This window comes from Colobus angolensis, unplaced genomic scaffold (assembly GCF_000951035.1).
Source record: "Colobus angolensis palliatus isolate OR3802 unplaced genomic scaffold, Cang.pa_1.0 Scaffold247, whole genome shotgun sequence".
Taxonomy (NCBI): Eukaryota; Metazoa; Chordata; class Mammalia; order Primates; family Cercopithecidae; genus Colobus; species Colobus angolensis.
Window position 1 is genome coordinate 2,150,220 of NW_012115677.1, and position 13,720 is coordinate 2,163,939.

Here is a 13,720-nt window from a genome sequence, read left to right on the forward strand (position 1 = left end):
CCGCCTCCCAGGTTCACGCCATTCTCCTGCCTCGCCTCCCGAGTAGCTGGGACTACAGGCACCTGCCACCACACCCAGCTAATGTTTTGCATTTTTAGTAGAGACGGGGCTTCACTGTGTTAGCCAGTATGGTCTCAATCTCCTGACCTCGTGATCTGCCCACCTCAGCCTCCCAAAGTGCAGGGATTATAGGCATAAGCCACTGCGCCTGGCCTCAGTCTGACTCTTGAGTTAGGAAGGAGCTGACTTGGAAAAGGAGAGAACCAGGTGTCCCTGGCTGCACCAACACTCCGAGAAGACAAAGGAAGGAAGGGGTACATGTTTGCTCTCTATACAACCAGTAATGAAACATTGCAGAGCTCAGTGTGGCTCTGACCAGCTGTGCTGGCCAACATGGTGAAACCCTGTCTTTATCCAAAATACAAAAATTAGCCAGGCATGGTGGTACACACCTGTAGTCCCAGCTACTTGGGAGGCTGACGCAGGAGAATCACTTGAACCGGGGAGGCAGAGGTTGCAGTGAGCCAAAATTGTACCACTGCACTCCAGCCTGGGTGACAGAGCAAGACTCCGTCTCACCAAAAAAAAAAAAAAAAAAAAAGTGGGAGCCTGTACCAGAAAGGGGCTGCTACACACAACTCACTGCCAAGACTGAGCAGGTAACTTTACTGGCTTTTAAACGCAAAACTTACTGAAATCACCACCGCTAGAGGAGAAAGGACTTGCTGGGCCCCAAGTAAGGGCGGTAAGGTCCCTGGGGCCATTTCTTAATGATCACAAGTCATCCCTGTCTTCACAAGCAAGAACAACAATGTGGTCCATCCCAACACTCTCAGGCCCAAGGGCTCCTGCCACACACCAAGCACAGCACACTCCAGGAGCTGCTCAGGTTGCCCCGATGTTTAGCCAGAGCCTCCAGAGGAGAATGAGCCCAGCAATGAAGAGCCACACAGTGAACATAAGCCTGTCTGGTCAGAGCCACACTGAGCTCTGCAATGGTTCATTACTGGTTGTATAGAAAGCAAACACGCACCCCTTCCTTCCTTTGTCTTTTCAGAGTGTTGGTGCAGCCAAGGACACCTGGTTCTCTCCTTCTATTCCAAGTCAGCTCCTTCCTAACTCAAGAGTCAGATTGTACCTATGAGGTCAGAAGGTAGCATCTTAGTACCTCCCTGCTCTTACAAGGCTCCTCTTTCAAATGGAATCTCTTCTGTGCCTAATTTGGTATCTTAGATGAGATGAAGGTTTTCCTTCATGTTATTGACATTTATTGAACACCTATTACTATTACATTGGCCACATAGGAAAGGCAAGGATGAAGAGAATGAAACTCTTGCCCTCAAGAAGCTATTAGCCTAGTACAGAGGATAACACTTATGCAAATACCTATTAATAAAAGACAAACTGTTTTTGTTTTGTTTTTTTGAGACAAGCTCTCACTCTGTCACCCAGGCTGGAGTACAGTGGTATCATCTCAGCTCACCACAGCCTTGACCGCCCAGGCTCAGGTGATCCTCCCACCTCAGCCTCCCGGGTAGCTGGGACTACAGGCACGCACCACTACACCTGGCTAATGACAAAGTGTTAAGGGTTAGAAAAAGTATAAAAATTGAGCTCAAGGTGGTTTGCTGAGGGGTACTGCTTACTTTGGTCTAACGAGGGCAATGGTAGGAAAAAGAGGGACACCTTCATGACAAAAGCTCAATTTTGGGCCAAACCATGTAGATTCCAATATACAGAGAGAGAAAGTAAGAGCATGCTAGATCTGTGCATAAGCATGAGATACAGCAAAGCAACTGATTTGAGGAAAAACTTTCCCACCTTAATGCTTAGCTTGGCTGTACTCAAGGTTTCAGGGGCACAGGAGACTAAGAAACATGTTAATGATGAAAGCCTAATTTAGATGGGCAGATCTAATTTGGCTCTGAGTTGCTAAGCTGCATTAAGCTGTTTATCCACATTATGCAAATGTAATTAACTCTCATCAGAATTACAGCACATCCCACAAAGGAAAAAAAGTGATATTTAAACTAAGTCAGGTACAAACAATAATCCTTCCAGAAATAAAAGGGGAAAGTACATAGAGATTCTGTACTTTTTAAATAATCGGAGAATTCTTGCAGTTAAAAAAAAAAAATTCGTAGTTACCTGCCATGGCTCCAGCTGCAAGAAGATTTAAACCTCCCACATGTCCATTTTCATCAGCCAGAAGTAGTTTGCAATGAGCATAAACAGGAAAATAGATTGCAGAGAAGGGAATGTCTCGGAGGAAACACGCTTTGGCACCCTGTCACACAGTGAGGAAATAGTGCAAAACAGTGTGAAACTGAGTATGAATGCCCAAATGGGATCCATGTGACATTTTTCAGTGACAAGCCTGAGGTGTCCCTCAAACAGCATTAGAACTGATTGTGCAAGGGAAATGGGGGAGGCAGGAGATGAGTGGGGAATAAGGAAATCCGTATATCTCAAAGCTTGTGAAAGCATGGTGAATCCTGCAGTCCTAGAGTTAGTAACTGGGTAATGATACCATCTGAAAACTAAGAACTTTCTGGCATTTTTTATATAGATTCAGGGTTTTTAAAATCAATTAATCTCTTACTATGGTAAAAACACACAAGATCTACCCTCTTAAATTTTTACATCAGGTGAGAGTCCCCGCAGTGCCAGGTAAAAAGCTAGAGGCAGTGGTGAAGGAAGGTAACTACTCTAGAGCAGGGGGAAAAGAAACCCAAATCTTCCCTCCTCATTCCCCATGTCTTAAATAGCAGACAAAATATTTTAGCAGCAGATTTCCACAGGAGTAGAAAATCATTACCCAGGGGCAGCTTGCCCCAATGACTGAGGTCTCAAAGAACACCTCTCTCAGCTCTGTCAGAAACCCACACCATTCCACTACCTAGCTAGGCAAACACTCCACCTTGGCGCTTATTTTTTTAATGTCTCTGTTTTATTCTTTTTTTTTTTTCCTGAGACAGGGTCTCACTATGTTTCCAGGCTGGAGTGTAGTGGCACGATCACAGCTTGCTGTAGCCTTGACCTTCTGGGCTCAAGTGATCCTCCCCCCTCAGCCTCCTGAGTAGCTGGGATGACAGGTGTGCACCACTGTGCCAGCTAATTTTTTTTTTTTTTAAAGTAGAGACAAGGTCTAGACATTTTGCCCTGGCTGGTTGAACTCCTGGGCTCAAGCAATCCCCCTGCCTCGGCCTCCCAAAGTGCTGGGAGTGCAAGTGTGAGCCAGTGCTCCCAGCCCTGACTTTTTTTTAAAAAGACAAACTCAAACATTGAAAAAAGAAAAAAATCCAAGGACTCACTAAAGGATAATACAGAGAGAAGCAATATTAATAAATTCATCTCTCAAAGGGAATTCAAAAAGGATGGAAATTGGGATTGGGGAGGAGGAAACAAAAATGTGTACGAAACTCTCTTGAGACAGGCATCATTGTTTGCTGATCTCCAGAGAACCCTGTAGCTGTGTGATTCCAATCTAGAGAATTTCTAATTTCTAATTTGCAGTTACAGAAACAAATTTACACATTTCTGCAGTGATGGATCTATATCAGATGCTGTGGAAACACAGTTGTCTATGGGGGCTAAATTTACGTATTCCTCTTACACGAGGCAAAGGAATGGAAAGAAATACTCTTCCTTGTTTAAGAAAAATAATAGCTTCTGCTCCATTACATCTGATCCGTAATGATGGGAGTAAGTATGCCCGCAGGGAAGGAATCTGTTGACTGGCATTTTGTTAAAGTACAGTACACTCTGTTGTTGTTGGTTGTTTTTTTTTTTTCTAAATGGAATTCATTATTGACAAATCCTACCACTTCACTTCTTAAAGACCTGAATCCTACCAAACTCTACTACTGTTTCACTGTGGTCAAATTATTAAGACAAAGAAAAGCTCCCATTGGGAAGTTAACAATAGAGATAACTCAGACTGAAAATAAACATAAGACTATTTTGAAGCCCTAAACCAGCCCAAAGAGAGCACCAAGGAAAGTCTTCCCAAACGCCCCAGCAAATGAAAGGCTGTGAGCCTGAGGCCAGTAGGTCTGCGGTGCCGGCCTCCTTGCTGGCAGTTTCACAAAATCCTGAAGATGACAACAGGAGAGGCTGCATGTGTATCCCACAGCCTCTCATATAAGTGTCCTGATTCTTTTCTTTTGTTTGATTTTCTACTCCACAGACTACCCTGCTGGACAAGATTGCTTTTCAACTTGGAGGGAAGAAGTCTGGTTTCCACATTCTTTCATATTTTATTGAGTATATTATAACCTAAACCTACCCACCTTATACAGACCAAAAATTCCCAAGTCCCGGAGTACATTCAGGGCGCTGACTCTAGGTCCTGTGGTGATCTCTCCAGCAACTTGCAGACGAATCTTCACTATCTCCAATGGGTTGGTAAAAATGACCTGAGAGCCTCCAGCCTGTAGGCAAGGGAGAAGAGACAGGCAGATTCCACATCAGAGCCCGACTGGCAGCGTAAAAAAGGAAAACCCAGCAAAGCCTCAACATCTTGCTATCTTGAAAAGAAGAAGGTGAAACCTCCTTCCTCATGGGGGAATGACAGTTTGACACTTAGGCCCACCCTGGCGAGGTTCAGAGGGATGGTCTCAAACTCTGTCTCAGATCAATCTACCCCCAGGTTTGTTTCTAGCTGAAATGTCAAGACTATTTCTCAGACCAGTGTTTCCAGGATCACCCCAGCCATATTCAAAATAACAACACTAATAAACCCATTTGGAAAAAAAAGTAGAGACAGATGTGGCAGCAAGGTAACTCAATGAAAGAAAAAGAGATAGTAGAAGACTGTCATATTTTACAAGCCAGAGCTAAAATTCAGAGCTACAATTATTTTTTTCTTCTTTGTGGTAAGCATTCTTGGCAGCAAACCCACTTGCTTCTGCTTCCTTGGATTGTAGAGCAATTAAAACTACTTTGGTGCCTTAAGTCAGAAGGGGAAAAGTCTCCTCCAGTTCAAATTCTAAAATGTATTATCCTAAGCAAAACTCGGATACAGGTACATGGCTACACCCACACAAAAGGGAAGAATTTAGAAAGATAAATTTCAGTATCATTTCAAGACAAAACCAGAAAAACTCTCCAAGGTAAAGCTGAGAAATGGAAGGAACATCTAGTTACCATGAGTACAACACCCTCAAGATCAAAGCCACATTCCATATTCCTGTGGTGAGTGGCAGAGATTTGAATTTGGATAATGAGAGTATATTTGCATCTGAAATCTGTTAACTAGTCGAGAAAAAAAAAAAAAGTTTAACAAAAACTTCTACCAACTTCTTTTTTTTGGTTTCTGTAAGACAAGAAAGAAAAAAATGTGTGTGACCATGGATATCTAAAAATAAATAAAATATATATCTCCTTTCATGAAATGAAAAATCCCATTTGTACATCTTCAACTGTAGCTGTTTATATTATGTAATCATAACCATATTCATATAATATTCATAATGATATTCATATCATAATCATTGTATATAATCACATGTGAAATATGAAATCTGGGACACTGTAATTCCACAGGTACAGAAAGATTACAAACAATACCTAAAAATTCACATGCAGCTTTCAATGGCACTTCAGTGCTCAACCTTTGCCCACATTCCTGCTCATTTATCTAAAACCCAAAGCCCTCCCAGACCCGCTTCCAAGGGGCAGCAACATGGCTCAGTCCATTTTCCTAATTGCCTTGGGACTATAAATCCCCCAACTACCCCTATTCCAATCCTGACTCCTTAACTCCTTTCAATATTCAAAATTGCCAGCACTGATACTAAATGCCTTCCCTCTTCGTGGACAGCTTATTGTTCTGGATTCCCTAGGGCCTCATTCCCCTTTTTGTCCTTTGAGCAGGGAGGTGCAGCAATTTGCTGTCTCTCTCTCATGGTTTCCTCTAACTCCTCAACTCAACACAATCCAGACCACTGGCACACAGGTCCCCCAACTATGTACTGACCCAATTTTACATGTTCATTTGCCTGCGTTTCTCTCTCTTTTAATCTGTTGCACTGCAGGCAGAAGGAAGCACTTTAATGTTTCAATCTAAGCAACTAATACTTTCAAAAGGATTGCTGGGTGAAAAATTATGTTAAAATGATAATCCAACTAATTGCTCCTGTAGCTAGTATTAAAGACCAAATCAATTGAAAAAGTTTACTACTTCCCTGAAATCTCTTGTTTAAATAATGGTTGCAAAGACTATCTTTTGGAAAATGTGCTTTATGTTTTAACTAAAGCAGATTTAAAAATGAATAGAACTGAAAATTTTTATTCTAATTCCCCCAAATTTGCCACTACCAGACAGTGTCAGTCCCTGGGTGCCAAGTGTTAAATGTGGACATTATGTTTAAATAAATACAAAGGTCTTTCATGTTTGTAATCATTAGTAAATTATAACATCCTGCTGGACAGGAGTACTCCAATCCGTGTCCCCCACCTGCACCTCACAGCTGCCTCCTCCCATTCCTTCTCTCATGCACCCTTTTAGAAATAACTGCCAATTGACTGAGATTTATACTCCTTTAACAATGCTTCAAATTTTTTGAAGTATACAAGTAACAGGCTTTCTACTGAAACTACAAAAATGGTACAATAAAGAGAAATAATTGATGTTTTATTTGTTTGTGAGACAGGGTCTCACTCTGTCACCCAGGCTGGAGTGCAGTGGCAGGATCAGCTCACTGCAACCTCAACCTCCCCGGGTTCAGGCGATCCTCCTCACCTCAGCTTCCTGAGTAGCTGGGACTACAAGTGTGCACCACCACGCCCAGCTAATTTTTGTATTTTTTGTAGAGATGGGAGTCTTACCATGTTGCCCAAGCTGATCTCGAACTCCTAGGCTCAAGCGATCCACTTGCCTTGGCCTTCCAAAGTGCTAAGATTACAGGCTTGAGCCACTGCGCCCAGGTGGGACTACATTTTAAAAATACATACACCTTAATTGCTGTATGATTTGAAGATTAGTTACCTAGCACACATACCAAATCCCAACAATGCACAGGACATAACCACAAAACTCAATTGATGTGCATTTATAAACACATATAATCTGGTAAGTAAGAGTGCAAACAATGACACTATAGCAAGGCACACATCTATAAGTTTGTTTCATGCCTATGTTTGAAGGAGGAACACTTCTAACAATTACATCATTTGTATATGCTTTAAAAACTAACATACACACCAAGTGCAATGACACATGCCCGTAGTCCCAGCTGCTCAAGAGACTGAGGCAGAAGGATTATTTGAGCCCAGGAGTTCAAGGCCAGCCTGGGCAATGGAGTAAGACCCCTACCTCTTAAATTTTTTTAGTAATTAGTATACATTTTTAAAACCTCATGATAGGCCTAGGAACATAAGGCAAATACTTTGCAGAAACGCTGAATAATTTTAGCAAAGATAAAGACTGCAAAAACCGCAGTCACTTTTGTACCAACCTAATAGTTTGTCTAAAACTCTGTATGTTTATAATGCTTAAAGGGAAACATACATGGCAAATATGCACTGTTCTTTTTCAAATTCTGAGGTTAATCACTCTGTCTCTCTCTCTCTCCTACATATTAAATTGGGGATAGGGAAGGGGGAGTAAAATCTGAGATTAGTTCAAGTATACTGGTAAGAAATCAAGCAACACAGAATGAGGGACTATGATGTTATCAAACTATTGAACTGGGTGTTTCCTCTCTGAGAAACAAATACAGAGAAATAGCATATTTCTTCCAAGACTCTATTGATTATAAATGATATCATTAATAACAGCTTTCCAAAGGGGAAAGCCACTGCTTGCAGTAAATATAATCTTTAATATATAGAATTCCATAAATATAGTAACTTTTCAATAAAAAATAGTACCTGTATTTCTACAAATATGCTAACATTTGCTATTTTTAATAGCAAAATTGAACAGGAAGAAATTCAAATTCCCAATAAAACAGCCAAGTAGATACAATTTTATGCTGTTAATTGGGCAATATGAATTGATAATAAAATCATGCCAAATGACAAAAACAGAACATAAGATATTAGGTACACATTTGATCATAAATATGTCAAAATTTACCTAAGTTTCTCAAAATCAAAGTAGCTTAAAGATTAAAACATTGATTGCCTCCTGAAAAAAGAAACTGAATAGTTGGGAGAAATAATTTTCATAGCATACTCTATTGTACCTTTTAAATTTCAAAACATATGAATGTATTAACTATTGAACAACAACAAGAAACAGACCTGGTCTTAGAAACAATGGCTTCTTTATAGACTAAGTCTTCTCTTGCAAATTCTTCTTCATGGTAAATTTGGTAATTTGGCAAATATATTTTTTAAACTAGTTGGCATTAGTTACTGTGGACCTAAGGTTTTTTAAAAAGCTTATTATATATGAACATCAAAAAACCTAACCAAATATAGCTAGTGATCTGAAATAATCAATGCTAAGATATATAAAATTTTAAATTAAACCACAATGATACACTGCTACATAAATTTAAATGGACATTGCTAAATTTGACATCCTGCTGCTTCTTTTACTAATGCTTATATTAGATAACATACCATTCAATACCAAACCTTTGCTGAATTTTTTTCACCCATGAAATCACCAAAATTAGCTTCTAATTCTCTAATTGCTTAAATTTCCCTCATTAAATTTGCAGTTTATTTTTTAAAAGAGATACAAGCATTAATATTAAAACAGACTTAGATGCTTTCTATTTTTCAGTGTTCTGTTATCATTTCTTTGTTCTAGAACTGAGTTTAAAAGATACATAAAAGGGAACAAATCTCATTTTGAATGAGGGTTACCCATATATAACAGAAATGGAAAGAATAAAAAACTTCCATTTAATCTTATATGATTTTTTTAATGAGAAAATCAACTAAAGCTGACAGCAAAAGTTAGTGGGGAAAAGGATGTAATTTTGAGATATCACCATGCTTCCACAGTGCCTAAGGCCGAGGGGCTATACACAGGATTAGGCCTATTCAACCTTCTGCCCTCTCAATCCTACCCCCGGGGCAAGGTTCACAAAGAGGTTGGAGACTGGGCCCTGTTTGTGCCAAGTCCTTTGTTTATTTCCTTCTTTGATCTGTTGTCTCCTACAGATTGAAATGATTTCCCTCCAACCACAAAATATCCAATCTAAGCAACTCATTATAAAGTCTACCCTTATAGAGACTGATGAAAATCTAACTTCAATTTATTTAAGGTCACATTAACTCCAGATGAACACCATTGTGCACATAAAATAACCAGATAAACAATAAAAGTCACAGAACTAGGTGTCACTAGGACTGACTCAAGAGGAACAGGAACAGACAGTGAGTCAGCCTTGCACACCACCAACCATTCATATTTTTGTAAAGCAATAGGAAATGCTATGGTTCTTTCTAAAATAGGATAGTGATAGCTTAAAAAAAATAAATTGCAATGTGCTCATTGCTGAGTGATGATATATGCCAGGGTGTTATTAATTAACATTACATATACCCCTAACTAGGGTAAGGGAAGTGCTATGATCTGAATGTTGGTGTTTCCCCCAATTCATATGTTGGAACTAATATCCAACATTATAGTATTAAGAAGTAGGGCCTTTTGGGAGGTGATTAAATCATGATGGTTCTGCCCTAGTGAATGGGATTAGTGCCCTTATACATGAGGTTGAAGGGAGCTGCCTTGTCGCTCCTACCATACGAGCACACAGCAGCAAGGTGCCATCTTGGAAGCAGAGAGCAAGCCCTCCCTCACCAGACGCTGAATCTGCTGGCACCTTGATCTTGAACTTCCGGCCTCCAGAACTGTGAACAATAAATTTCTGTTGTTTATAAATTACTCAGTTGAAGGTATTTTTTAATAGCAGCCACAATTAACTAAGACAGCAAGAATGAAAATCCCTGTGTACCTATCATAAGCCACTTTTGACATAAATATCTAAGGATTTTTAACTTGTATGCATATCTGTATGTATTCACATTAAGTATGTAGGCATAAAGTTGGACCACACTAATTCCTGGGGATGGGAGGTGGAGGAGCTGTTTCCAAACTACTCTTTAGAGATATACAAGCTCAGCTTGCTGAGGAAGACATAGAATTCTTCATCATAAGGAGCTGGCTAGTTACAGATCTTGGACCCCAGGATTAGTAACTGCTCCACCTAACATGTGGGCTTTTTGCTTTATCGATATGAAGGGAGGGTGTGTGTATGCAGTGTGGGCACACACATGCTTAAGCTGAGAAAAAGCATGGGAGAATTGAAAGATTCTAGGTTTGGAAGACTACTGACCTAGATTGTCATAGATTTTGCATTCAGCATAACCATTCCATTCCCACAACCGTGCTATCTGCCTCACAGAGGTCTTGTGCACTACTAACTCATGTGAGAGCACTATGCAGACTGAAAGCAAAACACAAAGGGAAAGAATATGTTCTCCAGAAAGTGTGTTCTCCAGAAAGTGTGTTTGCATAGGGTTGTGGAAATTCACCTGCAACATTAGCACTTTGCTGAGCAATAAGTTTTGAGTTTCATGACTTCCATCCACTCAGGAGTATATACTCTCTGAAAGAGGTAATGCAGTCAGCTAGGTAAGTTTATTGCTAATCTCTGATTTGAGTTTAACAATTAAAAAAGAACAGGTACTTACCAAAGAGACCATTAGAAAGCACATATAGGTTAGTCCATTTAGATTTTTTTAATATTCTGTTTTGTTAATTTGGAAAGACATTTAAATTTATTCTCACTTAAGTTTCTGGATCTATCCAAAAAACTACATAATTACTTTTTCTTTAAAAACTACTACAGGCCGGGTGGGGTGGCTCAAGCCTGTAATCCCAGCACTTTGGGAGGCCGAGATGGGCGGATCACAAGGTCAGAAGATCGAGACCATCCTGGCTAACACGGTGAAACCCCGTCTCTACTAAAAAATACAAAAAACTAGCAGCAGGGCGAGGTGGTGGGCGCCTGTAGTCCCAGCTACTCGGGAGGCTGAGGCAGGAGAATGGCGTAAACCCGGGAGGCGGAGCTTGCAGTGAGCTGAGATCCGGCCACTGCACTCCAGCCTGGGCGACAGAGCGAGACTCCGTCTCAAAAAAAAAACTACTATGAACATCATTAATAAAAGTAATAAACAAGTCATAGACTGGGAAAAAAATCCACAACACATCTGTTTGACAAAGGGCTGTATCCATGACATATAAACAACTTCTACAAATAGTAAAAAATATGAAACCTAATAAAATGTAGGCAAAAGACTTGAACAGATACTTCACACACACACACACACACACACACACACACACGAATAGCCAATAAACACATGAAAAGATAATCAACATCTTTAGGAATCAGGAAAATGCAAATTTAAACCACAATAAGAACTATTTCACACACCTACAATGATTACTATCAAAAACACTACAGCTATCAAACATCAGTGAGGATGTGGAGCAACTGGAATACTTGTATACTGCTGAGGAGACTATAAAATGATCCACCCACTTCTAAGAACTAACTGGTAGTTTATTTTAAATTGAATGTACATTGACTCTATTTTACTCTTAGATACCCAAGAAAAATGAAAATATAGGTTGACAAAAAGATTTGTACAAGAATGTTTATAGCAAACTTATTTGTAACAGACAAAAACTCAAACATCTATCAATAGAAAAATGGATAAACTGTGGTAAATTTGTACAATGAAATACTACTCAGCAAAATGTAAAACAAACACAAAGCTGATACCCACACAAGGATGACTCTCTGAAAACATGTTAAACAAAAGAAGCCAGCCATGAAAGAATGCATCTTGTGCACTCCATTTACATGAAATCCAAGAACAACAAACCTTGAGACAGAAATCAGAAGTGTGGTTGCATGGAGTAAGGGAGAAGGGACTGACTGGAAAGAGGCATGAATGAATTTTCTGGGGTGAAATGTTCATTATCTTAGGTGGTGATTACATGGGTGTATACAATTGTCAAAACTCATTGAGCTGAATACCTAAAATTTGTTCCTTTTAAAAATGGTAATTATACCTAAAAAAACAACCAAATATATAAATATGTCATATTCATATATTTATTTAAGGAAGGAAGGAAAGAAGCAAGAAAGTCACTATAAAGTGGAATAGGGTCATCTAGATTTATTTTGACACAAATCAATGCTTTGATTCCCCCAAGAGGACATTATAGAATAAAAGGACTTGGTCTAAAAAAATCAGAATACTTGGGTTCACATGAAACCTCCAGCATATATTAGCTGTGTAAATTGGGTAAGAGAGTTAGCCTTTCTGGACTTCTGTTTCTCATCTACCTATTTTACAGAGGGTGACAATAGTGCATGATAACGTACTTTGAAAATTCTAGGTTGACATTAAGGTACTATTTTTGCCCACAACAGATATCATAATCAAACATTCAATTATATTTGTGTCTTCTAATAAACATACATTTGTACATATAAATATTACATATAAACATATATATACAGGTGGTCCCCAACTTAACAATGATACAATTTATGGTTTTTTGACTTTACGATGGTGCAAAAGCAATATGCATTCAGTAGAAACAATACTTGAAGTACCCATAAAGCCTTTCTGTTTTTCACTTTCAGTACAGTATTCAACAAATTACATGAGATATCCAGTACTGTATTATAAAACAGGCTGTGTGCTTTATGATTTTGCCCAATTACAGGCTAGCATAAGTGTTCTGAGCATGTTTTAGGTACGATAGGCTAAGCTATGACATTCAGTAGGCTAGGTGGATTAAGTGCATTGTTGACCTAAAAATTTCCAACTCATGATAGGTTTATTACAATGTAACCTCATTGTAAGTCAAGGAGCATCTGGGTGTGGGGGTATGTGTGTGTGTAGAGAAAGATAGAGATTTTCTAACAGAAAAATATATGGTCTGATAAGAATGGTTTACCTATGAGAACAAGAGGAAAAATTATTTAAAACCTATTGTTACATATTTAATACTCATACAACACTCAACATTCATAAGAGATATTTACTGAGCAACTGTATACACACACATACAATCTTACCCCATCTCCACCTAAAGAAAGGTCAAGCAATTTTTTAAAATTATTATTATTATTATTTGTAGAGATGGGGGTCCCACTATGCTGCACAAGCTGGCCTTGAACTCCTGGGCTCAAGCCATCTTCCCACCTCAGCCTTCCCGAGTGCGGAGGTTACAGCCGTGAGCTACCACACTTAGCCAAGGTCAGGCAATTTAACCTAGAGGTCAATTTATAGATACTACAAACAAAAAAACAAACAAAAAACCTATTGGGATAGAATATCTAAGTTATCATAAATTCTGAACTAGTAAGTTTTTTGAGAAGATTTTGATATAGATATAAAACAAAAGTTTGGTTAATGTTCACAATGAGATTTAAAAATCTGAAAATGGGCCGGGTGCAGTGGCTCATGCCTGTAATACCGGCACTTTGGGAGGCCGAGGCAGGCAGATCACGAGGTCAGGAGATGGAGACCATCCTGGCTAACACGGTGAAACCCCGTCTCTACTAAAAATACAAAAAATTAGCCAGGTTTGGTGGCACGTACCTGTAGTCCCAGCTACTCAGGAGGCTGAGGCCGGAGAATCGCTTGAACCTGGGAGGCGGAGCTTGCAGTGAGCCGAGATCATGCCACTGCACTCCAGCCTGGGCGACAGAGCAAGACTCCGTCTCAA

General features: G+C 39.5%; 1 protein-coding gene across 2 annotated transcripts in view; it reads right to left on the reverse strand.

The window, feature by feature from the left end:
• Positions 1-13,720, reverse strand: part of SLC25A12 (solute carrier family 25 (aspartate/glutamate carrier), member 12) — a 125,419-nt gene that overhangs the window by 4,887 nt on the left and 106,812 nt on the right. For both annotated transcript variants that reach the window (XM_011945947.1, XM_011945948.1), the window contains 2 exons: positions 4,293-4,433; positions 2,149-2,287 (listed from right to left, as the gene is read on the reverse strand). In XM_011945947.1, the coding sequence (XP_011801337.1) occupies positions 2,149-2,287; positions 4,293-4,433 (280 nt within the window). The remainder of the gene's footprint in view (positions 1-2,148; positions 2,288-4,292; positions 4,434-13,720) is intronic.